The 26,959-nt window shown below is 35.3% G+C and overlaps 2 protein-coding genes across 6 annotated transcripts in view; one reads left to right on the top strand and one right to left on the bottom strand.

Annotated features, from left to right (window-relative positions):
- Nucleotides 1-9,256: 9,256 nt before the first annotated feature.
- On the top strand, nucleotides 9,257-14,147 carry CSN8 (COP9 signalosome subunit 8). The gene is made up of 5 exons (XM_089727063.1): nucleotides 9,257-9,761; nucleotides 9,832-9,902; nucleotides 10,676-10,857; nucleotides 11,679-11,929; nucleotides 12,506-14,147. Exons 1-4 carry the CDS (start codon nucleotides 9,708-9,710, stop codon nucleotides 11,927-11,929), a joined length of 558 nt encoding a protein of 185 aa, XP_089583189.1. The 5' UTR covers nucleotides 9,257-9,707; the 3' UTR covers nucleotides 12,506-14,147.
- Nucleotides 13,968-26,959, bottom strand: part of kkv (hyaluronan synthase-like protein kkv) — a 37,915-nt gene continuing 24,923 nt past the window's right edge. For 2 of the 5 annotated variants that reach the window (XM_028174544.2, XM_028174541.2), the window contains 21 exons: nucleotides 25,136-25,380; nucleotides 24,187-24,353; nucleotides 23,311-23,638; nucleotides 23,003-23,202; nucleotides 22,594-22,912; nucleotides 22,287-22,507; nucleotides 21,916-22,183; nucleotides 21,578-21,840; nucleotides 20,612-20,822; nucleotides 20,251-20,451; nucleotides 19,774-20,000; nucleotides 19,528-19,695; nucleotides 19,134-19,439; nucleotides 18,823-19,064; nucleotides 18,583-18,739; nucleotides 18,356-18,508; nucleotides 17,508-17,684; nucleotides 16,471-16,638; nucleotides 16,143-16,386; nucleotides 15,299-15,444; nucleotides 13,968-14,494 (listed from right to left, as the gene is read on the bottom strand). In XM_028174544.2, coding sequence (XP_028030345.1) covers nucleotides 14,306-14,494; nucleotides 15,299-15,444; nucleotides 16,143-16,386; nucleotides 16,471-16,638; nucleotides 17,508-17,684; nucleotides 18,356-18,508; nucleotides 18,583-18,739; nucleotides 18,823-19,064; nucleotides 19,134-19,439; nucleotides 19,528-19,695; nucleotides 19,774-20,000; nucleotides 20,251-20,451; nucleotides 20,612-20,822; nucleotides 21,578-21,840; nucleotides 21,916-22,183; nucleotides 22,287-22,507; nucleotides 22,594-22,912; nucleotides 23,003-23,202; nucleotides 23,311-23,638; nucleotides 24,187-24,353; nucleotides 25,136-25,380 — 4,600 coding nt within the window. In that variant the 3' untranslated portion in view covers nucleotides 13,968-14,305. Of the gene's footprint in view, nucleotides 14,495-15,298; nucleotides 15,445-16,142; nucleotides 16,387-16,470; nucleotides 16,639-17,507; nucleotides 17,685-17,854; nucleotides 18,032-18,355; nucleotides 18,509-18,582; nucleotides 18,740-18,822; nucleotides 19,065-19,133; nucleotides 19,440-19,527; nucleotides 19,696-19,773; nucleotides 20,001-20,250; nucleotides 20,452-20,611; nucleotides 20,823-21,577; nucleotides 21,841-21,915; nucleotides 22,184-22,286; nucleotides 22,508-22,593; nucleotides 22,913-23,002; nucleotides 23,203-23,310; nucleotides 23,639-24,186; nucleotides 24,354-25,135; nucleotides 25,381-26,959 lie in introns of all 5 variants that reach the window. The other 3 variants (XM_028174543.2, XM_028174542.2, XM_089727062.1) reach the window with 2 other exon arrangements.

Raw genomic sequence — 26,959 nt, 5'->3', positions numbered from 1 at the left:
CCTAGTGAAACTGGAAAGGCCTCCGGGTCACCAGTAATCTTTCAATCATAAAAAAAGATAATCTAACTGTAAAAATAGTATAAATATTGTATCTTGTGTTTTGAACATCGACGTACCTTTGAACCTCACAAAAAATATCCTAAACCAGTTTTATATTTTCTTTTAAATAAACATTCATCATCATCATACAGTAAGTAGTGTTCTCGTAATATCTTTATGAACTGGACCGTTTTCTCTTTCTTCGAACTCATGCAAGTACCGCACAATAAATCAGAAGTGTTAACTTGTCTCGATTTACGATCATTATTTCTGTATTTACGTACAATTTGCCGAGGGCTAATTGTATTAATTAATGCCCATTAAGTTTTGATGCGTTAAAATTGGTGTTATTTTGCCCCTTTTTATCTTGGCCTTATTTGGTGTTGCACTGGAAAATTTAAGTGGATATCTTGCTTTAACATTTATGTACTTAGGCTTAATTTAACATATTTTATGCTCAAGTGAGAACACTAATGTAAAATAAACCCATTTGTTGGAAAGACTGGCACGCCTCTTATTTCACGTTTGTGGTATTATTCCAAAAGTAGCAGCAATAACTTTAGACACAGAAAAAATGGCACGTGAACGCATAGAGCATCAACACAGGACAAAAATGATTAAAATAATCACTTTAGCTAAGAGTGTTCTTTCATGTCGTTTATTCACATGTTAATACGTTAGATAGCGGTTCCTTATAAACGTTAGGTTCGTAAATCTAACACACTATAAAACTAGTTTTACTCGTAATCCTAAGAGATTAGAAGAAAAATGTTTTAACAAATAACACTTTTAATACTAGCAATTACCGAGAAAAGATTTTGCGGTTAATTCTCAAGAAATACACTTTATGATTAGTGATAGAAGTCACATTTTTTATTGTACTCATTCCTAAGAAAAGGTGTAACAGCAGCCCTCATTATTTTTTTAAATGCATATGGATTGATTTTTTTTCAGTACCTTTTGAAACTCACATTGACTATATATACTATGCAAATAAAAGACTTAAATTAAATCTGTAAGAAAAAGACAGATTAATTTTGGAGTTCATAAAACAAGAAAGAGCTTCTTAACTTCTTTATTACTATTAAATTTAAACATTTATTGTATTCAATTGAATTTAATGTAGGATTAAGTAAAGTTTCAGCGGTAGGCAGCGGCTTGGCTCTGCTCCTGGCATTGCTGAAGTATATGGGTGACGGTAACCACTCACCATCAGGTGGGCCGTATGCTCGTCAGCCTACAAGGGCAATAAAAAAAAAGTAATCGATGACAGTTAGTAGATTATGAATATTAAATTCAATTAAACAACTTCTTTGATAGTCTTTTTGGAACACGTTGTTTTAGTGACAATTTTTTAAGCTTTGGCTAGATAATTTAAGTAAAACACTTTGTTTTGTAAACGTTTTAGATGCGAGTGAGAAACGACGTGTGGCGAGTCAGACTGGATGTAATTAACAATTTGCGCAGCTCTGTCGGCGAAGCAGCAATGAAACCTGGTGACCTCTCGTGGCAGGTCAGTCGGTCCCAGCCCGTTGACCGCGTTGCACCATGCAATATTACTGGAGTAAGCCTTTCATGCGCCGACACTGTGGATGAAACATTTTATGACTTATTTCACGATAGCCTTAAGTTTTGGTTTATCAATATCTAAGATTGAACATTACAAGATTTCATTTAAGATTGAAAATAGTTTATCACTCAATACCGTAATTTAGAATACATTGTTTTTTTTTTTTTTTTTGTTTGGCGACATCTATCTGCGCTAATGCAACGACCCAACAATATCAACTTTTGTTAAAAATGAACCTATACGTAAGGAACTCGACGCAATTAACGTCCACGTAACACTTCAAATTATTATTTTTTCATATACAACTGCATAACTGACACACATAAATAACAAAATTAAATCTGATAAGCATAGTTTTTGAACCGAAAGATATTAGTTAGCAGTGTAACTAGTAAGGAATTGTTTTTTATAAAATAGTATGTTTTTTTTCGCTCTTTTACTAAATATAAAATTTCTTTGGTAATTGGTAATGAAAAGAATGTAACGTAATTTACTAACAAAAAAATGAAATTTCTTAATAAGCTTACAGTAATAAAATCTTTCATGAGAATTATTATCAACAACAATATTTTTAAGGAGTAGGTATAAAGGTTATTTTCTCCCAAATATAACATTTATCCATATCTATTAAGGGTTATTAATCGATAATGGGTGATGGCGCTTGACGTAGGACAAACAAGGCTATATTTAATGATGATACGGAAAGATAGTATTTTTTTGGTATTTTTAATTTTTACTCATCAAAATATGCACCCGTTGTATCGATGCATCTCAGCGAGCGCAATAGTGATTTTTCAATGCCCTTCTTGAAGAACTCAGATATACGGGAGCCAACAAACTCTTCAGAAGTATTTTGTATCGCCTCTCGCGTATTGAATTTTCTCTGCTCCTTCAAGATGTCAAAACTTCCGAAAAAGTCGAAGTCAGTCCACGTGAGGTCTGGTGAGTAGTACAATGGATGACGCAAAACTTCTAACATCAGCTAGATCTTGTAGCTTAGAGACTTGCGAGCTTCTATATTATTCCAAACAGTACCCATCCATAGCAATGCTGGTGCCATTTGGCCAGGCAGCAGGTAAATTTTCGTTTGGGGCATTGCGTAGGTGCTGAACCAGGGACTAATCGACATGATGGCTGCTTATGATGCGGTTCAGAATCCCTTCGTTTCTGTGTCTGTTTTGTGTGTTCGTTGCGCTGACGATTATTCAGCTCGTGCAGCACCCACGATTGTCAAATTATTTATCTTTCCTATTTTACGCAAATGGATCAACATTGTTTTAACGCTAACGTTGCAAGCTGCAGCAAACTCAGCGGTATATCGAGTTTCATCAGTTTCCCCTAGAGTTTTTAATACGTGGTTGTTGACTTTAGCTTTCGGACGACCACGGAGTAAATTTTTTAGACAAGAATTTCTAAGTCGGAAGCGTTTACGGAACGAGCCGTGCGTTCGTTTGTAGTGTTCACTCCGTACGCGTCATTAATGTTGTGAGCCGTTTGGGAGGAAATTGCTACCGCAACGGAACTCGTCTTCCATAATTACTCGTTTTTTTTATCGAGTCCATATTGATAAAATGATAAAAAGATAGTAAAAAACAAAACACTAATCAATAAACAAATGGCTGAATTTGAAAAAAGAATTTATTCGTTGAATTATGAATTTATAGCCAGCCATACTTAAATTAGGTTGGCCATATAAAATGTCAACTTCATACCTATAATATACAGTAGTACTACTGCTACATCATATTATAATTATTTCCATTAATTCTTACCTAAGATGAGATATATCAGTGGAACGCGTACCATTTGCAAACTATAATACAAATAATATAATTTATGTGAGGACACAGTCCTCATGGTGGTACCATTGCCACATAGCCTCTGTTCAGTTTCATAGCACGCGTGACGATACTACTCTTATATATTACTAGCTGACCCGGCAGACTTCGTAGTGCCTCAATCGATAAATAAAAGACCTAAACTTTTATATAGAATAAACTTAAAACAAACAAAAGGAATCCGTCCGACGGGAGACACGTCAAAGGGAAAACAAAATTGTTATTTTTATTTAATTCCGAGAATTTTCATATTTACCTTTACCTTTACCTTACCTTTACCTTTATATACCTTTTGAACCTTCTCTGGACTTCCACATATAATTCAAGACCAAAATTAGCCAAATCGGTCAAGCCGTTTTCATGTTATGTCGTGACAACGGAAAACGGGTTTCATTTTTATATATATAGATTATCATTATCGTTTTTACTAACAAGCATTATTCCTTTTTAATTTATTTAAGACAATTTTTTTTTGTATTTCTTTACTTATCACAAATAGTTTTCACAAATATATAAAATTTTAATTTTGTTTTTATTTACTTTTGACCATATACCCATATACTTTACCAGTCCTATACTTTATTTTGCTAAAAAGCATCATTATCTTGTGTGAATAGATCCTACATCCACGTGTAGACCAATAGTGGTCATGAAGAGTAATAGTCGTGTAATTTAAAGCACTTTTGAATATTTACCTATTTTGCTTTAAAAATATTATATTAGCGAAATATTAATGGTAGTTATGTACACTAAAAATTAATTATATAGTTACATAAGAAATCTAATGAAATAATAAGAAACTTACAATTTTGTTTTCACAGCTTTTATAACAGCGGCTTCCGTAGCCGACTTCCTGGAACCACTGTGCATAATAGTGGCTCCTAAAATTCTTGTTTCTGCAGGGCGTAGGTTTTTTCTATTGTTGTATCCTATGCATGCGTGAGCCTTGACGCGGCTGAGTCGATTAAAAGTACGATTTATCAAGTCTGAGCATTATTTACTGACTGACTCGGTGGTGCAGTAATTAGAGCCCCTCACTGTTACGCCGAGGGGCGTGGACTTTAGAACCTTAGAATTTATATCTCAAGGTGGGTGGTGCATTTACGTTGTAGATGTCTATGGGCTCCAGTAACCACTTACAGTATGTGGGTGGGTGTGAAGCTCGTCCACCCATATAAGCAATAAAAAAAAACGTTATGATTTTAAAGTATTTTTAGAAAAAAAATTTATCGTACGGATCCTAGAATTCTTATGTCTCCTCCATTTTAGTTAGCTACCAGAGTCCGTAGAACTCTATACTACTCTAACTAACACGAAAGCCATTAAGCCATGATATTAAAATCTGAATGTTGTTGTGAAATGAGATAGATGCAGTTTGTTATTGAGCTTATTGTAGAGGATTTACTAAAAAAAATCCTACCCCCTCATTGGTAGCTTGAAGGCCTTTTTCTGCTACGCGCGTGCTGATAGATCAGCTCACGGGGATCACCCTAAGAGAACTTGCTGAGACCAGCAATTCGATTCCCACAACGGGTAAACATTCATGTGATGAACAGGTTTGTTTGCTCTTTGCCTGGGTGTTTATTATCTATATATGTAAAGATTTAAACGAATATAAATATGTATGTCCGTCTCTGGTACCCATAACACTTGTTCTCAGTTATTTATTATTATTATATAATTACTGGACGTTAGTTGCTGTACCTACTCTATCTGACTCTTACTTTGGTGGTAAGATATATAAATAGACGCAAAAAAACGAAACGCCAATAAACGGAAAACAACGTTCATTAGCTTAAAGCATATAGATACTAATTTCATGTAGGTTGTAAAACAAAGTCAGAAGCTAGAAATATTAGCCACGCGACTTCTTTTACTCAGAACATCATATACATCTTGTACGTATGTACCAGCTTCAATTGTCTTTAGGCTTATAGCAAATTTGATCGAAATTAGCTTAGCAATTTTTGTGAGATGTTAAAAAAAATAAAGAATAAAAAAATGTGATGTAGGTAGGTATTGGTGACACTTTTTATTACGCCTGGGTACAAGTTTGAAGTTGCCCGTTTCGCGGTGTGGCAGATCGTTTACTTCGCCAGAGAGCTCAGTGTGATACTCTCGACTTCAAAGGATTAATGTTCATGACGTAAAAAAACTTAATGTCTTCATATTAATCGGTCACGATCGGCAAACGAGCTTTTTGCATAGTTGATGCTAGGTGATTATCGGACATCATTAACATCATAACGAGAATGTCGTTATCCGTTATGAAGGCCACCATTCAAACCAAAACGCACCTCTATTTTAAGGTGCCGACCGCAGGAGGGTGATACCTATGCATGCTAAAAATACCATTCCACCAGTGACTTTGCAAATTTAGAAATTTTGCGTGCTTCACTTTTATTACACGATAACATTCCTTCGTCGAAGAAGGTCTTGGCAGACACGTGTTTTAGCTATGCACGTACTTGGAAAAATTGCTATTTGCGTGCCGAATTTGAACCCAGGCATCATTCGCAGCACTAGATACACCGGATATCATACCTATTAAAAATTTGGTTAATATAAAGCAATTCAATATGACAAGGCCAATTTAAACATTCTGTGCACGGATTACAAAATATAATTTTCGATAAACAGAAGTAGGTATTGTTTCGGGTCTAGCGAAGCGTAAATTGTAACATAAAATATCACGATAAATTTCGCAGACATTCAGTCTTGTTTAATCAGCGCCCAGCCGTGAAAAGCGAATAAATCAAACGCTAAAGATTTTAATGTTCAATTGCGTCGTCCTAACACGAAGGACGTTGTCCATCATAAGATCGCAAATTGAAGTACACGGCATTGTCGTGGCCACCTGGGCTGGGACCGCAACACGCCTCTGCTGCAAGGCGGGGCTGGAAGCCTACCCATTGGTTACTAGCAGAGCGTGACATGTTTCATTGGACAAACCGACAAATAGTGAAAGTGACGAACGCTCCTTGCTCGAAGCACCTTGCGCAAAATAATTATTCCCTCCATGAATGGGGTCAATTGCCATGCTCCTTCGCTATTCAGTAACTATTGGGAAGTATACATTAGTTGCGTTTGAATGCGACATGTTTTAAAGCAAATTATAAAATGATTTACCTTTACGCAGAGTTTGTGACGAACATTAATTAATTAATTTATGATGCAAATATTGTACGTGCCTTCTTTAATTAAATTGTACTTAATAGGTTTGCCACCGATAAGTGGCAATAATCCATTAAATGACCATTTATTTTCAATAAAATTAATTATCTCGTCTAGGCAAGCAAAGCAGAAGTATTAATTAATTTCAACACTTATCAATAATTACTTACGAAATATTAAAAAGGAGGAAACGTGTAGAGGAATTTGCCAATTTGAAAAACAAGCTTAAACGTGACAAATATCAGTCTTAAAATTAGCCACTTAAAACTGTGGTCACACTGAATTGGTAATATTTTTTTATAATTTAAAAAATACAAACTCAAAGTAAATAAACATTTCTCAGAATGAATAAAAAATTGTTTGACATTGTGACAAAATGAAAACAATTTATTGTAAGTCAAGTACTATTCCTCCGTGCAAGAAAACTCATTAAAATGCAAATTGATACAAGCATAACGAGAAAATTAGCATTAGGTATGAGCGACAATATTGAAAAGTGACTCAGCGACCCAGTCCATCACCTCCGGTTGAGCCTACTATATTATTATTATCGACATATTGTGGGATCCCAGAATTTAAAATTGTCACAAATTTCCTGATTATTTCAATTTTGATGTCAATTTATATAGCCTACATAAATCAACTTATGGTATGAGGAAACTTCACTGTACACTTAATATTTAAGAGATGAGTTGATGCTAAGATAAAATATAGAATAAGTGTTAAAATATAGAATAAGTAGGTACAAATTGTAACAAACTAAATGACGTATTTTAAGTGCCCTCTGAAGCTTTTCTAAGAAGCTACCTATTACATAGCAGGGACAGTAAAATCTGAATTTACTAAAATGACGATGCTTTGCTTAGTAAACGAATACTGTTTTCTGTGTGCTTAGTGCGAGTTTTTTAACGTTCTCGATAGCGTAAAAGTTACCTGAAATTTGTATGCAGCTTGAACAGTGCAAACATAGGCAAACGTTCCAACTCCATGCAAATATGACTTAACTTTTACGCTATCGAGAACGTTAAAAAACTCACACTAAACACACTGTTCGTGTTATGGTAATCATTTATTCACGTTTTGGTTTCGTGAACCGCCTCTTCATGTCATTTAGGACTAGAACTTGTATTCTATTTTGACTTTATACATCGCAGAATCTATTGTGAGAAAAAAATAAAAAAATGGGCCCACGGTGGTGATGTGTTTTTACACTTCTTTGATTGGTCACACTCAGTGACGCAACCCATAGTGAAATGGATCGACAAGTCGACTAGCAAGACCGCCCAAACCCTTGATCAATAGCCGTATAATTCGATTAGAAAAATTGAGGTTGCATAATCTTAACTGAACGTTGAACTCGAAATAGTTCGGTGCTCGCAATGATTATTCAGTTTATCAATGGACACTTTTAATAGAACCGAGAAAACTGCCGACCTAATCTCGGCTTCAAATAAGAAAAAAACATGATATAAAACATGACACCTGAATTTCGTTTGTAATAAACAGAGTTACTCTAACCTATTGGCATCGGCCATCAATGGCAAACGTGCTAACGACTTAAACGTCTTAAACGAATCACCGTACATTTTAAACAATGTTAAGTTGAAACATCGGATAGTAGTAAAACTAATAATGAAAATTATTAATTCACGCACTTTCCCTGTGAAATTAATGAAGAAATGTCCTCAATGATAAATACAAATTCGCAACTACCATTTCATGGAATCTAGATTAGTTCTATCTAAGATCTAGTTTCTCCAAAATCGACCAGAAGAATAAAATAAAGCTAGGTATAATCAATATAATAATTTGTATTTATACTTATATATTTTTATACAATATTTACTTTAATTTAATATATACTTTGTTTCCAATCATATTTTTGTCAAAGAAAAAATTAACGTTGACATGCGAAAATAGGGTCAAATTTTTTTTATTTTATTGTAAACGTATTTATGGCTAGTCTTCCAATAGAGAACGCGGGAAGTGAATTGTAAAGTAACTGTCAATTTAGTCTTTTTTCAGGTTAAACTATTTTCTAATGGATCTTACTCGTAAAAACTGTTTAACACCTATAATACCTGTTTATTACTTTTCATAGTACAACAAACAGTTGCAATTGGATAAAATAGAATGTATGATATAATTTCTGTTTCTTTCATTTTTCCAGTTTTAGAAAAGCAAAACCATATCTGCCAAGTTGACACTTGACAGATTCTTTTAAAATGGCGTGTAGAAACTAGAGCTCTTCTAAAATTTTTCAGTATGGCAATTGGCTTTCTTCGATGCCATTCCAAAAGAATCGAGTTTATCTACAATACATCAGACAATCAATCATTAAAATCAATTCAATTATTAAAATTTAAATGCATACATAATTTGTAACAAGAAAAATACATCAGACTGAAATAAAGTTCATTTATTTGAAATTGTAACCATTACTGATGATAATGAGTTGCCATTCGGGGCAATAGTCAATAAAATAATGATGATGAGAGGAGATGAAATAAAATAATCTCCTCCTATTTATAATATAGGTAATTAAAAATCTAAGATCTCTATCCTCTTCATCCAAATCATAGAATTTTAATGAGTCTTGACTGGTGTTTGGGCAAGAGCCCAAGAAGTCACATCCAGTGACTGTTTAATTTTCTCACACCTAACGTCACATAAGATGCACGAATATCTTACGCAAATATTATAAGACCGCTTTTTACTTTAATAAGTACAGACTGGTAAATTAATACTTATTAAATATATATATTTGTCATGTATTCACTTCCATTTATTGAATCTAACTTTTTTCAATCTTCAATGTTATATACGTAGATTATACATTTGTACTAAATAAAGACAAGCTACGTTTTGTTTGTATTTTTGGTACCTCCCTTTTGGATTTGTGAGGTTATTGAATAGTATTGTATCTCTAATTTTATTATTAGTCTCTGTGGTTATTGTTTATCATGTTCTACTTCTAGAGTGGCAACAAGAAGTTTACAATTTTCTATTAGGACTTCTTGTTTGGTGCATTATTAAAATATCAATTCGTATTAATTCTAGTGTTGCATGACAGTGTTAGTGACAAAATGATTACGAATTTCGATAAACTTTGTGCCGATTTGGAAAGGCAAGAACTTGAGGTAACAAGTATTTCAAAAATCTTATCCTGTTTTTACTACAACAATTATAATCCAAATTATTCCATTGCAGACACCAAATGGAATAGCCAGCCCGTCGACTTACGCTCAGCTATTAGCTATTTATTTGTATCAAAATGATCTGTGAGTAATTTAAAGCAACATTCACTTTGCAACTTACTTACTGCACTTAAGCAACTTATTTCTTATCATAATATTCTTATTTGGACGGAAAATCACATTTATTTTTTGAAAATAATATATTTATCACCTACAAAGCATATAACGCTGTACTAAGTTAATACCAATTTACCAATACCAAATACCAAATTATTTAGTAGTACACTTAAAAAGCTTTTAAAAGTCTCGGGGAAGTCTAGTGTGAAAGTTTACTATATCTTGTTTCTTGGCCTGTTACAATCAATTTATTTTGTTTAATAATAAAATATTTATAAAATAAAATTTTGTTTTAATGACATAAAGTATTTATGTGATTATGATTAAGTTAATTGTTTCATATTGTGTTTATTATTATTATTTCCAATGTTTCAAATACTTCAGTTTTCATCCTCATTGTTTACCAAGTTAGATTAGTAATTAAAAGTAGTTTAATTTATTCTATTAACACTATGGACCTGTTGTCGTTGAGGGGGCCACTCAAGAAGGGGTAGTGCCTTAGTATCTAAGATATTTTATAATTTATAAGGATATAAAGATGTTAGTATAGCTGTATAACTAACACTATAACTAACAAAGTAATAAACTCCACTAAATAAAAACTGTTGATAGCTAGTAGGCAATTGGTTGATTAGTATTGGTAACAGAGAAGATGGTAAAGCTAGTGGTCGATAGTAGAGTATATAGATTCATATACAATATTATCCACACTAAATTGAGTATGTTACTTTAAATTGCAGGTGTAATGCAAAATTTTTATGGAAGAGAATACCACAAAATGTAATGAGTAGCTCCCCTGAAATAGTTGCAATATGGGCTATTGGACAGAAATTGTGGAAAAAAGATTTACCTGGTACATATGAGGCATTAGCAGCTTACTCTTGGACAGAACCAGTTTCCAACATTATAAGAGCTTTGGAAGGTAACAATATTTATGAAACACTATGGATAACTCATACATTCATAGAAATTTCTGATTTTTCTTTATAATCAATTGCTTTGCTTGCTATTCTATAAAATGTTGGTTAGTATTATTTGTGTGCCACTTGTCATATGTGAATGAAAATATGCCAAAAATCTGCCATATTACCAAGCAAGAATCTTGGAAAAGTAGTTTCAACTGAATAAGATAACATGTAAATTACAAAGAACATTATACCAAAGAAGTATTAATATTGAAATTTTGAAATATGACGTGTCAAATTAGGTACGAGTGTAAATAAATTTTAACAGACAATACTATGAAGATTATCAGATTCTAAACTTAAAAATACCATTGTACTAAACACTTCTTCATACCACTATGATACATAAATAAGGGGCTTAATTTGATAGGGATTTCTATATTTGTAATAAAAAAAATGTTAAACTGTGCTGAGTTCCAAAATCATAACTACACAACAACAAAAAAAACAATAAATAATTTTTAGTTTTGCTAAATCAGGACCTGGGAAATTCCTGAAAGGAATGATTTTTAGGAAATGTTTCCCCTAAATGTTAAAAAGGTTTACTTTTCTTACACAATGACATATGAAAATGAGTATTATGTGAGGGAATATCCAGCAATGTGAAATGAGTGTTATATTAACATCGCCAGTCCTTTCCGACCTTTAATCACCAGTCAGTATTTACTTGTAATTTGGGCTTAAAATTTACTACCATCCATTCTATTTCTGTCTTGACGCACATGATGAAGTAATCTAAATAAAAAATATACAATCACATTTTTTTTCATCTTCACAGAAAATGTTCGAGAAAGGACTCTAAACCTTATCGGAAGATCGTACAGTTCCATAAAAATAGATAAACTGATCTCAATGATTGGTCTCAGCAGGGAAGCCACATTACAAGTCTGTCAAGATCGCAGGTGGACTCTACATGATGATGGCATGACAGTGAATCCCTTACCCCCAGCACAACCAGCCCCATTGCATACTTCTAGTGAAGATCAACTTTTCAAACTAACAGAATTTGTGTCATTCTTAGAAAATTAAGTAAGTTTCGAAAATAAATCAGTTTCTATATTAGATCTTAATAAAAATCCCAAAGCTGGCTTTGAAGTAAGCAACTCAGCCTGTAGAGTCTAAACCTTAACTCTCAACCCCTTGAGGGAAAGTGGCATTAGCTATGATAGTCAATAATACTAAATGCCTCCATTTTGTGTCATCAAATTACTTCAAGAACTGCAATAAGTTAATTGATAATTTGTTAAAATAAAACATCTTATATAAATTGCAATACTATTCTGTTTTGTAAGTTATCTTTTGCAAGTAGGTGGTGTGTTTCTAAATATCCATAAACTTTTTCAATATGAACATTTTGAATTGTAATTGGTATTAATAATAATATATCATAGATCAGATATCTATGCTATCTTTTTTAGGAAAATATTGTATTAAATAATAGATCTACCTAGTCAGGTCATAAATTCTGTCACATGTTTAATGTAAAATAATTGAAACAAGTTTATTCATTATGTAACCATTCATATACCAAAATGAACTTAACAAAACATAGATTCTTATGACACTAAAGTTTATTCAAAATGACCTCCGTGATTTTGAATACAGGCCTTCAATCTGCGCGGCCAGTCGTCTATCGCAGCACGAACGAGGTCCATGTCAATATCGGCGGCTACCTTAATCAAGGATGTCTTGAGTGACTCCAAATTGGGATGAGGCTTTGAGCACACCTTTTCCTCCAAGTGTTGCCATATCTTGTAATCTAACGGATTCAAATCTGGACTGGAGGAGGGCCAGTCTTCGTGCCGGATGAAGTCGATTTCACGCGCCGCCAGCCAGTTTTGTGTGGTCTTCGCTCTATGAGCTGGCGCCGAATCTTGTTGGAATACCCAGTGCCTGTTATTGAACATGGTATGAGAAACAGGTTCCACAAGGTTCGTCAGGACTGTATTTTGATACACAACTGCATTCGTTTTTACACCTTTCTCACAAAAATGTACCTCTGTTAAGCCCCAATAAGAAACTCCCAACCATACCATGAGCGAGGATGGAAAATGACCTCGTTGGACACGCGGAATACGGTTGCTCGCTTCTTCACTACTGTGTGCGTACACCTTATCATTTTGTTTGTTGTAGCTCTCTTCTACGGTAAAATTTTTTTCATCCGAAAAAAGAATTTCCCGATATTTTTTTCCCGCGTACCGCTTCAACAAAGCGCGGCATCTCTTCAGTCTCAGGTCCATTAGACGAGCATTCAAACGATGTCCTGTTTTTCTTCGATATGCCCGGAGCCCTAAGTCTTCATTTAACACCCTTTTCACCGTGGTTCTGCTTAACCCCATCTGCAGGGCCAACAGTTTCTGCTTACGTTTGGGATTTCTTTGAATTCGCGCCTTCACAGCTTTTATCACTGCTGGAGTCCTAACAGACCGAGGGGGACCTCTTCTTGACCTGTCATCTACACTAGAGTCTTCATTGTATCGTTTGATGGTACGATAAACATTTAATATTTACATTCAAATTTTTCAGTATGTTAAAAATTTGAATTGGCGCGTAACCGCAACGATGCAACGCAATAACTGCAACACGGTCTTCTTTAAGCGTCCACTCCATATTTAAAAATGAGTAAAATTCTAAAAATTATACATTTTTATTTTCATGAACAATTCGAAATTCGAATTCAATAAACTTTTTTGTGGCCAGCATTCTAAAAGAAATGTTTTTACTGTGTGACAATACTTATGACCTGACTAGTTATAAGTTTTAGCTGAAACCCAAATAATAATACAGAAAAATAAAACACCAATCCAAATATTCATCAAAAGATAATGAAACTTGGATAAAAAAATTACTACATAATTGCACACAAAGCAGACGGTTCTCTGTTGCATACTTCAAAGCCTGCTCTTAATCGAAAGCTATTTAATCATTCAAATATATAAATGTAGTTACAACAAAGGCACATTTTAACTAAAATTTCTGTATTTCGAATTTGAGACTAAATTTGGTCTTCAATTCATTCAATTGCGATTGCAATATCCAAAAGAACTTAGAGGTTAAAATAAAAGAATTTCATTTATATTTAATCTCATTTATTAACAAAATTGGAAGTCTATAATTGGTAAAAAAAATGGTTTTCTTAACTTCTACTGAGATTATAATGGAATAAAAAAAACGTAAAATAAGTTGGCAGTGTAAATTAAAAGAGCTAAATAAATTCTTAATTAAAATAAAGCTATTAATTCTAAAATAGTTTTCAGTGACTCCTTTTTACTCCAGTCACACTAGTAAATTCAAAAAGATTTTTAAAATATCACAAGCAGTTATTTTTAATTGTAATCTCATAACTCCTATCCTTTTTTAACATAAGAATAAGTCACTTGGGACGATTGTTTTGGCAACTCTTAGTTAAAACCTCCCTTGGAATGAAACTTGGTTTTGTCTTGGCTGAAGTCGCATGGAATTTGAGTCATCGTCGTCCCCGAGTGAGGCTTCGTAGGCCCTGTTGATCTGTCCTCCGTTGGGCTCCGAGAATACATCCTTCACTGAAATATTAGCATTCGATGCTCTATGACGAGGTCCAACGTTATTATTGAGCTGAAAATAGTAAAATCATTCGAATACCATGGTTACGGAAAAACTTAATAACAAGATAAATCATAAAACTAAATAATAAAAGAATTAAAAATATAACATAGTTTAAATACTGATGGTGATATTTGCCGCATTGATGCGTATCACCATTCTGCCTATTTCTGCTACGAAGCAAACATGCAAGGGTAGGGTGGTTGTGGTAGTGTCGAAGTGCTAATACAATTAATACCGTTACTTCATATCTAAGGCATACCCGATGTTGATGGGCTCTGTTTTTTTTAAGCTTAGTTGGCTGGACGATCTCACGGCCTACCTAATGTTAAATGGTTACCAGAGCCCATAGACATCTACAACGTAAATGCCGCCACCTACCTTGACATATAAGTTCTAAGGTATCAGTTTTTATAGTACAACGGCTGCCCCACCCTCCAAACCGAAACGCATTACTGCTTCACGCCAGAAATAGGCAGGGTGTTGGTATCTACCCGTGCGGACTCACAAGACGTCCTACCACCAGGAATTACGCAAATTATAATTTTGCGGGTTTGATTTTTATTTTAAGATGTTTTTCCTACACGGTGGTCAATCGCGAACTTTGTTAAGTACGTATTTCATTAGAAAAATTGGTAATTACCAGCGGAATTCGAACATTGTTGCATCGCAAGATACGAATGCGCCGGACGTCTTATCCTTTAGGCCACGACGACTTCAAACAACTTTATCTTTAATTTTAACTGTTTACCACGACAGTAGGTAGCCCCTGTGCCCATCTTCAGTAAAAAAAACAGCATCTTAATTATTTCATACCATTCCAGTAACACCGTATTCATTATTAGCGCCAAGTGTCTGCATTTGCGACTTCCTTCTTTCTGCCATTACTGAGTTGCGACGGGTCTCTAAAGCTTTCAATGTCTCCCTTCTCAACGTCATTTTACGATTTAAAACTGGGGTACCTGAAATAATCATAAAACCCCCTTCAGTGTCCATTATTATTATGAACACATAATATTATCACAGACATTAGTATGGGATAAGTTTCATATCACCCAGGACGGTGCACGGTGGCGCAATATTACAACAAAGATACTTTTAGGATGTGGCGGTCACAATTCTTATAAATGAGGAATGCGACTTAAGGAGGACGGTTATTAGAGATGTGGTCTTATCAGGAATGAAAGTTCTATGTGGTGTTGATGGTATCGGATACCCAAAAGAGTCGGTGGTGTTTACTCGTCGGTAGTGTTTACTCTCATGGAACGACCAATTTCTCATAGCATACTGAACCGGAACTAAACTGATTAGAGAAAAAAAATCGCGCTTATGATTCGCCCGATGACGATTATTGGAGATGTGGTCTTATAAATTGCCAAGGAAATGAAAGTTCTTCGTGGTGTTGATGGTGTCGGATACCCAAAAGAATGGACGTCGGTAGTATTTTACTCTCATGAAACGAACGACCATTTGCTTCTTAATTATTCGTAAACGTGGTCAGGGAACGACAATGTACTCATAGGACACAACAATAATATTAAACCGAATTGACAAAAAAATCGCGCTTATGATTCGCCCAAATTTAGTTTAAGAATGTTATTGACAATAGCTTATCAATGGCAATCACTCAGCCGGTCACAACTACTTCGTTTTAACTTACCCGGACCATCATTAGCATTCATATTGAAGAATCGTTTCTTGAAAGCCACATCTAGTGTTCCTATGTTACGTTTCTTCTGTCTAGCTTTCTCTAAATTGTGTATTGTCTTCCTTCGGCCGACGTTGTGTGGTCCAGATCCTGAATCGTTATCATAATCATCGTCCAGACCGTTTAATTTCTGAAGGTCTTTCACTATTGCTATTGCATTCTTATCCAAAAGCGCATCCTGTGACAAATCTTCCGACTGCAAAAAAATATAGAAAATTTAATTAAAGAGCCGATTTAAGTAATTTCGTTTACTATAATAAACTTCCAGCTCTGTACGTACTTTCTTTGAACAGAACCAGTTGAGATCTGTCGATGATAGAATATGCGAAATAGTTCCGAATCGATGGAACAACATGGCCGAAAATTGTATGACCAAAATCAAGGCAAAGAAGAACACAAATACCAGACCGATAGGCTCTAATTGCAAGTATTCCTTCGAGATGAGAAGCTGAAATTGCAAAATAAATGTTAAACCACGTTTTTTTTTTATTATGTTAAAACTTGCAATCACATAAAAGTAGATAAATTTAGAATGTTTAAAAATGCCAATGATTCGTATTGTTCCTTAATAATAACGTTCAAAATTCAAAATAATCAATTCGTTTTATATACCATATTATTAAGAAACAACAGTTGTTATGTGACGTGCAAGTGCTGGATTAAATACAAAATTCAAGACATTGTACGTGTACACTAACATTATGATGATAGTGAGTAAGTATACGTGATTTAGTGTTTCCACGTAATTATCATTCACAAGAAAAGGATTTCAAAGATTTACAACAACATCAAACACAACCTGAACACATAAATCGCAATCAAATTAAACAGTCCACCATTTTTCAGGGATGTGTGTAGTTATTGTACATAAAACACCAGTGAACCTGTCACCTCGTTTAATAGAAAAGACACCGCCACCTTAATAAACAGTACAGTCGTTAATTTTGACTCTTGGGTGTATCTAGATATAGTCTATAATATTGGATAAACGTGCGTGAGTATTCACTGATAAAGTTGTTGTAATTCTGCTATTTGAATACTGCCTTTAAAGGAATAAGTGTAGATATATTATATATTTTTATTCATTTTATAAAAAATATGTTATTAATCAAAATTATTCAGACAATAGGAGTGGGACTTAAAGAATTTTTCGTATTATTAGAAAATGTGAAACCAATAGTGTAGCCAAAGTTATTTAGGTTTCCGTGTCTTCGGGATTTCATGCTGTTGTGCCATCCAAAGACAGACCAGACCGGTTAGAAGAAGGTCGTTAGACGTGTGAAGTGACACACATTCTGTGGTAACATTCGGCTGTACCTGGCCTGTTTCCTCCATGTACGTAATGTTTGTCTTAACTCCCAAAGGCCAGACCACGTGAAGCTGATCTTTATTGAGTTGTAATAAAAATACTATCAATATAAATAAAGCATTGAACATAACAAATGCGAAAACTGATTTATTGCGAAGTTCTAGTAGATCGCCTGCTATGCGAGCCTGTAAAATTTAATAAAACAAAAATATATGATACATTGTAATCAACTTTCAAGGGTGACTGGGATTGGAACTTGTTCGGATAGTTCAGAGGCTTGAAATAGGCGTCGCGAGAGTCTTAGTCCCGAGTCAACGTTGAATGATGATCGCTGTGTAGTGGAGTTTGACGTTACCTCTTGTGAAACCTCATCATAGGTAATGTTAGTCTTAACTCCGAAGGGCCACTTAATGTGAAGGTTGTCCTTGTTCAATTGTAGCAAAAATACAATGAGCACAAAAAGAGCATTGATCATAAAGAATGAAAATACAGAAGAATCTCTCAGTTCTTTTAAGTCTCTCGAAATACGTGCCTAAAATTAGGGGAAGGTCAATATAAAAAATACAGTAAACGTTTTTTTTTTCTTTCCCTGAAATAAAATCTGCATTAGTGTGTGTACCAAACAGTAATATTAATAGATCCATAGTAAAACACGTCAGCTTCTTTTCTGAAAGAAAATATTAATATTGTTTTTTTTAATATGTAATAAAATCAATCGAGGACAAATAACACACGGTAATTTGGCCTCTAACTAAGGTCCTGTTTACTATAAGAAACCAGAGACAGAAACATGCATAGCTGCTTTGTTTTGTTTTTTTTTATTAATGTTTGTAACTCGTAGAATTTTCTAATTTACCTTCTCGTCCTTGTCTTCGTCAATAGGATATAAATACTTGTCAATAAGGTCTTTCCAGAATTGTACCTCGGGCGGGCTCAAGAAATCTACTTCGCCTTTTTTCAAGCCGGGATCCTCAATCCAATATGGATTTATAAGATCATCTCTTCGTTCCTGAAATTTAAACGTGCTTCTTATTAGATGTTTGCAAAATACAACAAATCTATGAATCGTGTCTGAGCTCTTACCCTTGGTTCAGTGGATAGAGTGCCGGTGTCGGAATCGGAATCGTTTTCTTCCTCGGGGTCCTCATTAAGAGCGTCTAACTGGTGGTCTCCGTTAGTGCTACCACGAGGGCCTAGCGACAGTTTGCGACTTCTGGATAGACCGTGCGGATCTACGGCCCTGAAATCAAACACAATTTGTTTTAATAATTTCGAAATTAATGTTTCTTTTTTACCATTAAAATTATGTTTCTAACGACTGACTTCTCGACGTTTTCAATTTTCTTTTCCAATTTCTCAAGTGTTGAAGCTATATGCATCAGCTGTACTTTTTCTTCGTTTCCTTTAGGATGAGTACACAGTAAACATTTAAAAAGACCAGCAAACGATAGTTCTATGGAGCCTTCCTCTTCGTTAGAATTGACACCCTGCAGGAAACCCAGAAGGGATTTTTGTTTCGCCTTCTTTTTCGCCTCTTCGGCATCTTTCTTTTCTTGCTCGATTTCCTAAAATAACAAATAGAGTTATGCTCTGCACCACGGCATCGAATTAAAACAGAGCAAGATATAACCCACCTTCTTTGTTTTCTTGGTTTGCACTTCTCGCGTACCCCACGATACTACATTCAGATTTATAATAGAATACAAAATCAAAAGCAAGTACATAGAGGGTATAGATAATAGATAAATGATACCGGGAACGATACACCAGAACTCCTGGGGATGTAAACAGGCCGCTATAAAGAAAGAACTTGACAGTGAAATCAAGAATATAGCGGATGGGGATCCGATACCGTCCTCGCCTAATTGCAGTGCCGTACCCACAATTACAGCCATCATTATCATAGCATAGGCCGTTGATAATATTTGCGCGACCAATAACTGTAACAAACACCATGTCACATAAAAAAATATTTTTTTTTTTTATTATATCAAATACAAAACTATAAAACACAATTTTCATACTCACTTGATATTCTGACTTCATTGTGAAACAAACAAACATAAACAACATTATAGGATATAGATTGTATTCGAAGGATGTCCAATTGTCAATTCTAAAAGCAGCCACAAAAGCACCCACCAACATAAGAAATATAGTTCCAGGTCCCAGAATCGTACCGCCCATCAACATCATCTGTAACATTACATTAACGGTAGTTTAAAAAAAATTAGTTTATTTGATATCAGATTTATTCATAGAAGCTTATATTACCTGGTATGCGATGTACGGTGAGGAAATATTGTCATTGATTTTAATGGTATGTTTATAATCCACAAGCAAGTCCATAATGTTAGCAATGGTCGAAGGCACCCATCTACGTCGTTGATTGTAGAACTCGCTAAAACCTTCAGGGCAATGGGTGTAGGCGTCCGATGCAGCTGAATATTCTACACGATAGCCACGTTGAAGTAGCAGAGTGCATAGCCATCGATCTTCTCCTGATTATAGTAAAACATTAATCACAATGAGAGGTTAAAATCATATACAGAATCAAATTATTCAAACTAAAAAAAATTCTATTACACTAGTCTGCCTTAAAAATTAAACACTAAGCTTGCCTTAGGAACTTTAACGTTAAAAACAACAAACCAGTTATCCTTATACCCTATGCTGAACTCACAAAATTGACTTTTTTGGGTACACCATTATCCCATAAGACGATTTAGTTACAGATATTCCCATATTTACCCTGATCGTATTGTACGTAGTGACGGGCTTCGTCAGATTTCAAAGTATATTTCTTCATAACGTTGTCGTCCATCAGAGCCTTTCCTCTGAACAGCGAGAAGCATCCGGGACTACAGAGCACGCAGCCGATCATGTGTTCGGTGGCCTTTTGCAGCCAATGTCCGATAGCATACTCGAATAATTGATACCACACCATAGGTCCTGTGAAATTAGGTACAACAAACATTGAAAAATTAGATCTGCAATAAATAGGTTGTTGTTAAAGTTTTGGGGTTACGAGTTTGGGTAAGGAAAGGTTGGATTAAAAAAATAAAGATTAAAATTAATTAATTTCGTTGGAAACCTGTTTAAACTAACTTACCAGATCCAACAGGGTGAATACGCCCGCAGGCAGCTCCGAGGTTCTTGTTTTTCTTCATTAAATCAATGAGTAATCGTACAGCGTGAGGTTGGAAATCGATATCTCCATCGAGTGTAAGCAGGTAAGTATTCTCAGCCATAACTTCTTTACGATCAACCGAAATAGGCAATTCCATTAGACGATGACCGAGAAGGTAGTACATGTACATCACCTAATCATGAAAAAACAATTTATTTTATTATTTTTTGTGCGCCGTTTATATTTCCAAGTTAGTATGCCGAATGAACATAAACTGTTAGGACTGGGAATTGAATAAGTTTTGCTGTCAGCTCCTGCACGAGAATTTGATTACGGGGCAGGATATTTCGTAAGGTTACACGTTGAACTCTTGCTCTTGTTCTTGCTTGTGACTGGCGCTTGGAGTGCAGAATGAAAAGCGCTGAGAGTTGTGTGCTTAGTGTGAGTTTTTTAACGTTCTCGATAGCGTTAAAGTTAGCTGATATTTGTATGGAATGGGATCGTTTGCCTACTTTGCTGTTAGGGGCGCTGTTCCAACTGCATACAAAATTGGGTTAACTTTTACTAAATACTATTACACTATCCAGAACGTTAAAAAACTCGCATTAAGTACACTGATCCGTCAGGACCTGCTTAGGGCGACGGCGACTGTGCGTTGCCTTGTCGTCTGGCCGTATATAATTAGAAATGTATACCGATATAAATAATTAGAAGCCGATGTAATTAGACGTTCAAAAAATTCAATATTCACCAGTGTACAGTATACCAGTTGTAACTATACTTGAGACCTTAGAACTTATATCTCAAGGTGAGTGGTGCATTTACGTCGTAGATGCTATGGGCTCCAGTACCCACTTAACACTAAGTGGGCTGTGAGCTCGTCCAACCACCTAAGCAATAAAAAAAACTGAAAACTTCGAAGTAAAGAAATATATGTGATTACAGCACCTGAGACCAACGTTTCCTGTGTCGAATCTTTGCCTTATCCTTCAAGTGACAGATCATTTTAGTCTTTCCTGGTAACACCCATGTCAGTCGACCTCCGTATGGCGCAGGATATCTCTTCGGTGGACGTATACGAATGTTCGTTTGATGTACATTAGAAGCAGCTTCGTCGATTGTGTCTACCAGAAGCTTGACAAACCGGTTTACTTGAGATTCGTCGTCGCTATGATCCGAAATTTCGAAAGCGTCGTCCAAGAAAATGTGAGCTGCAAACATAATGACTTAGTTAATACAAAAAAACAAAATTACTCACCTACGTCAATTGTAAGAAATTTTCATACTTTCGAATTCGTAATAGTCAGGATCTACTACACGAAGATACTTCTGAGCGACGCGGCGAGCACACTGATCTTCATCGAGACGAAGAATAGACTTCAAGAACTCCATCATTTCATCTTTGGTTTCGTGCCACATAGTAGCACAAGCATAAATTCTCGTGATCTGGTCTGATGATTTCACGGTCTTTGGGGAAGATCCAGTATTGTCTGTATGTACTGATATTGTTTCGTAGTATTCATCGCCTTTTTCTTTTTCGATTTCGGCAAGATCCTAAAAATAAATATTTTCAAAGTTTATTTTTAATCGAATAAGTTAAACCTTCAGGTTCCTACGCTTCGTTTACTATATGATTTGAATGCGTATCTATGCTCACTTCTGTTTTGACATCCTTATGGTCATCTCTTTTCCTATTCAGTGCCATACTTTGGTCTATGAGTAGACCATTGTACATAGGCAACACAAACAATTTCTCAGTGGAAGCTAAACGTTCTGCTTTGGGAGTCCAAATATGAATAGTGATCCAGGTTTGTGATAGAAGCCATAACAACCAAACCCATGCCATTTGTCGAGAGATGAAATCGCTCAACGTAAACACTGAAAACACAATAAAAATTATTTTCATTACACATTGTGACTGTAGTTAATGTAATACATTTGTTATTTAAAAGAAACAGTGTAACCTGGAGGGCTTTCGAAGAATAGGTAGTCCGGTATCGTTCCGTGGAAGAAACAGGTGTCGCCATTTCTGATACCACAAGCAGCAATCAAAAAGTTCACCACCAGAGGTATGACCAAGTTTATCGGAAAAGCGTAACTGAACCCTTGAATAACAATTTTGCAAGCAAATTTCCCAAAAATGTAGCAGATGTAGGCTGCAAATATTTGGATCATCATGACGTAGACGGCGGACTTATGTACAGCTGCGATTTCGACGGAGTCTCCTGTAAGGGTTATGTTTGCCAAATCTGGAATAACCGTTCCCCCGAGTTGGATTTGAACCTAAAAAGAGAAATTAATATAATAGTACGTTGCCAGTTTGAATAAAATATAATTGATTCACTATAGCTAAACCGGGTCTAAATGATTTACCTCTTCAACGACGATGCTATGTGGCCCAAATCCAGGATTGAAAAGTTGGAAAAACATTGCCGGTTCATCTCCGTCCAACCACATGAAGAATAGATTGCAGAAAAGAAACAGTAAAATCTTCCACACGGAGATGAATCGATACGTAAAGTAGCGAGTAAAATTTAATTCCTCTTTTAGTCTCCCCAGGCTTTTGATTATTCCTGAAATTTTTAAATTTTAGCAATTGAAACTATGTATCTTAGATAGTAATGTCTTGCTTTCATACACAGGCATTGAATTTTTAAAATATGATTATTGTTAACTCTTACCTATTGGACTTTGTCGTGTCACATAGTTTTCCCACCAACCTAACGAAATACACAAAGCAGAGATCGGGATCAACCACAAAACAGCTTTGTTTTCCAACAGGGGCCAAACTATAAAACCGGTCACTTGCGCAACTATAGCGGCCATATCGACGATGACTTTGACAAATCGTTTCGAGTCTCGAGAGTTTCTTGACAGCAGACCGAGCACCGCGGGAATTATACAGAGACAGTTCGTTATCATAGCTCCTTTGACTACATCTAATTCAGGCAGGATTTTAAAGAATAATAAACCCATTCCTATGGTATGTAAAGACTCAGCGATAAAGACCTGAAATAGAAGGATTAAATCATTAACTAAAGAAATATACTGCGGCGTTGATAAATTGATAAATACAAAGTTTGCGAACAAGAAGCTTTGCTTATACGGAGAACGCTAGTTGACGATGAATGAGCGAACGGCTTATACAAAAAAAATCCCATACCATTTAAAAATGTATGGCGTGAGTACTTGTGAATGCATTTCATCACAATTAACATAATACAAACATTGAATATCTAGTGGTACGGACACCTCTTGAGCACATGAAGTACCAAGTACCTACATTTTTGTACAGACGAACTCATTACCCAACACACGTGAGGCCCTTATGAGTTCGACGTCTCAATGCTATCTGTCACAGCTGTCCTACAGCACAGAATAATATTATTGCTCATTGGAAAAAATAAGTAAAACGATTAAAACGTACCAGTACTTTCTCAAAAACCTTCATTTATTTTGTTTTCTTTGCACGAAGCATTGTAAAAGTGTTTTTATTCGAATATAGCATTTAATATAGTTGAACTTTCTACAACTTTTTAATGACTTTTAGTACTTACCACAGAAAATTGTACAAAACTCGGCTTCTTTGATGTTTTGAAGAAGCATATTCTTATAGACCTGATCATCGTTCCTAATTCCGGAATAGCAAAGGCAGCTAGGATAGCCCACATCCAGGCAACACGCTCCTCGTCTGGTAAACTCACCACAAACTGCTTATCTCGACCTGAAATGATATTTATTTATAAAGTACAACAGCCTTCTAGAAACTAACATTTGTAACAAAAAATAAAATCAAAACTCGGATAATGTTTCAGTCGTTCACATAAACCACGTTATATTTCAGTGTATCAGAAATGGAGACATCGTTTTTTTTTAAATTGTAACGATGACAACTGCAAAAGTAACTAATTAAATCTCGCGAAAAAGTAATGAAATCTACGAAGTTCTTTGTCCCAATGGAGCAGGTTTTCAGTGTATTATTCTTATTAGTCTTAGTAAATCCATTAAATTTGTAAGGTGAGTTCGTTTACGCCCCGTAAGCCATAATAAGCTCGTTTATCCATAGGCAATAAGTAAATGGCAAAAGGACTCAAAAATATAATTAATTCTAATACTCGTAGGTTCATGAAATAATAAACAAAGTGAATCTCATTAGACTGGTGTCATTCCAATGAATGACACCAGTCTAAGTAATTTTATCTAATTTTATATAAATTTAAGTAATTTTAAACACACCGTTTCAATAAACGGTGTGTTTAAAATTAAAATAAAAACCAGTTAAATTATATATATATTGTGGGGTCGATTCACAATATTTGCCGACGGTAAGAGTCACTAGGGCAATGAAGCGTTCACAATGTCAAGTTCGTGTCACCATTCGTAATGAGTCAAATGGTGAAACTTTGTAATTAGTGTACCAACCGTGAAATAAAGTAAAAACCAAATCCAAAAACTGAATCCTGTATCTACAGCGGTTTTTTTAAAAATGTAAACGCTCAGGCTTACCTAAGTTTTTATTGCAGAATTCTAATCGCTTGTCTTTCCTAATTTGTGACGTCATGAACAAAATTGTCCCCTTTGCTATAACTCCTGATCCAAGGACCACGATGAAGGTGACCAGGTAAGCGACCACTTTCAGCATTCGCACTGTGAATTCCAAACATTTCTGAGTCTCCATGGACACACTGTCCTGTTTCGGCGGAAATTCTCTGAACACGTCCCATCCTTTCGTTTCTTGTACTGTGCGCTGACTGAAATCAAGAAAATATTTTGATTAGAAATAAAACTACGGGAAAAATTAATATGACAACCAGAACAACTTATTCCTTACATAAACCCGAGACAATTTTCGTTACTTCATGTGAATATTATTATGAAGATAGGACAATTAATAACATCTAAGCAATGCAGAAAATTGTTTAAACTTTCTCTATTGCACAATAATCGGCATACCTATCATATAGTTTTGTTTAATTGTTACCTATACATAGTCAAACTCGAGTGTCTTAACAGTTTTGACAGATAGTGCTATAAAAATAAGTAATACAATTAATAAATGGAAGTATCTAATAACTAGATGGGTGGATGAGCTCACGGCTCTGTGATTAAGCTATCGGAGTCAATAGACATCACCCGTGAATGTCGCCACCCACCTTGAGGTGGATTGATGGCTATCATACCATTTAAACCAGAAAAGACGATTGCATTGTGGGTGCAAATACAGAACGAACTCATAAAACTCCCACACTAATTCTATATCAAGGACGTTTATTATAGCTTTTTTTAATAAGACTTTTTTTTTCGTAAATGCTCCTTAGCTTACTGGTGGTAAGACCTCATGTGAGTCCGCGTGGGTAGGTACCACCGCCCCGCCTATTTCTGTCGTGAAGCAGTAATGCGTTTCGGTTTGAAGGGTAGGGCAGCCGTTGTAACTATACTTGAGACCTTAGAACTTTTATCTCAAGGTGGGTGACCCATTTACGTCGTAGATGTCTATGGGCTTCAGTAACCACTCTTAACACCAGGTGGGCTGTGAGCTCGTCCACCCATTTAAGCAATAAAAAAACTGTCAACAACGATGAAGAAAAAGAACTTTCACGCAACGCTCGGTGATGATGTAGAGAAATCTTGCGCGCCCACATTGAACAACTCGAATAGCTACGAACAACTTCCTTCCGATTCGTTTCTGAAAATCGCAACTGTGACCTTCGCGTGTTTAATATCATATACCTTTATGCGGATAGAAAACGAGTACTGTGTTCTGTGTTTCAACACTTGCCACGTTCTTGGCGTACTGGTTGTGACAGTAGGGTTTACGTAAGACAAAGGTAACATGACTTTAGTAGCTTAATTGAATGTTGATAGAACAATATGACGACTGCTTTAACCTCGTGTAACAAATATTTACCAAGAAATTTACATAAATAATGATTTTCCAAAGTTAATTTTGAAGTCGTCGTGGCCTAAAGGATAAGACGTCCGGTGCATTCGTTGTTGCCTTCGATCAACAATATTGTTGATCGAAGGTTGTTGCGATGCACCGGTGTTCGAATCCCGCAGGCGGGTACCAATTTTTCGAATGAAATACGTACTTAACAAATGTTCACGATTGACTTCTATGGTGAAGGAATAACATCGTGTAATAAAAATCAAACCCGCAAAATTATAATTTGCGTAATCACAGGTGGTAGGACCTATTGTAAGTCCGCACGGGTAGGTACCACCGCCCTGCCTATTTCTGCCGTGAAGCAATAATGCGTTTCGGTTTGAAGGGTGGGGTAGCCGTTGTAACTATACTGAGACCTTAGAACTTATATCTCAAGGTGGGTG

The sequence above is a fragment of the Bombyx mandarina genome, chromosome 04, assembly GCF_030267445.1.
Source record: "Bombyx mandarina strain Sakado chromosome 04, ASM3026744v2".
Classification (NCBI taxonomy): Eukaryota; Metazoa; Arthropoda; class Insecta; order Lepidoptera; family Bombycidae; genus Bombyx; species Bombyx mandarina.
The sequence above is the reverse complement of the archived record's forward strand: the minus strand, read 5'-3'. Positions and strand labels throughout refer to the sequence as shown.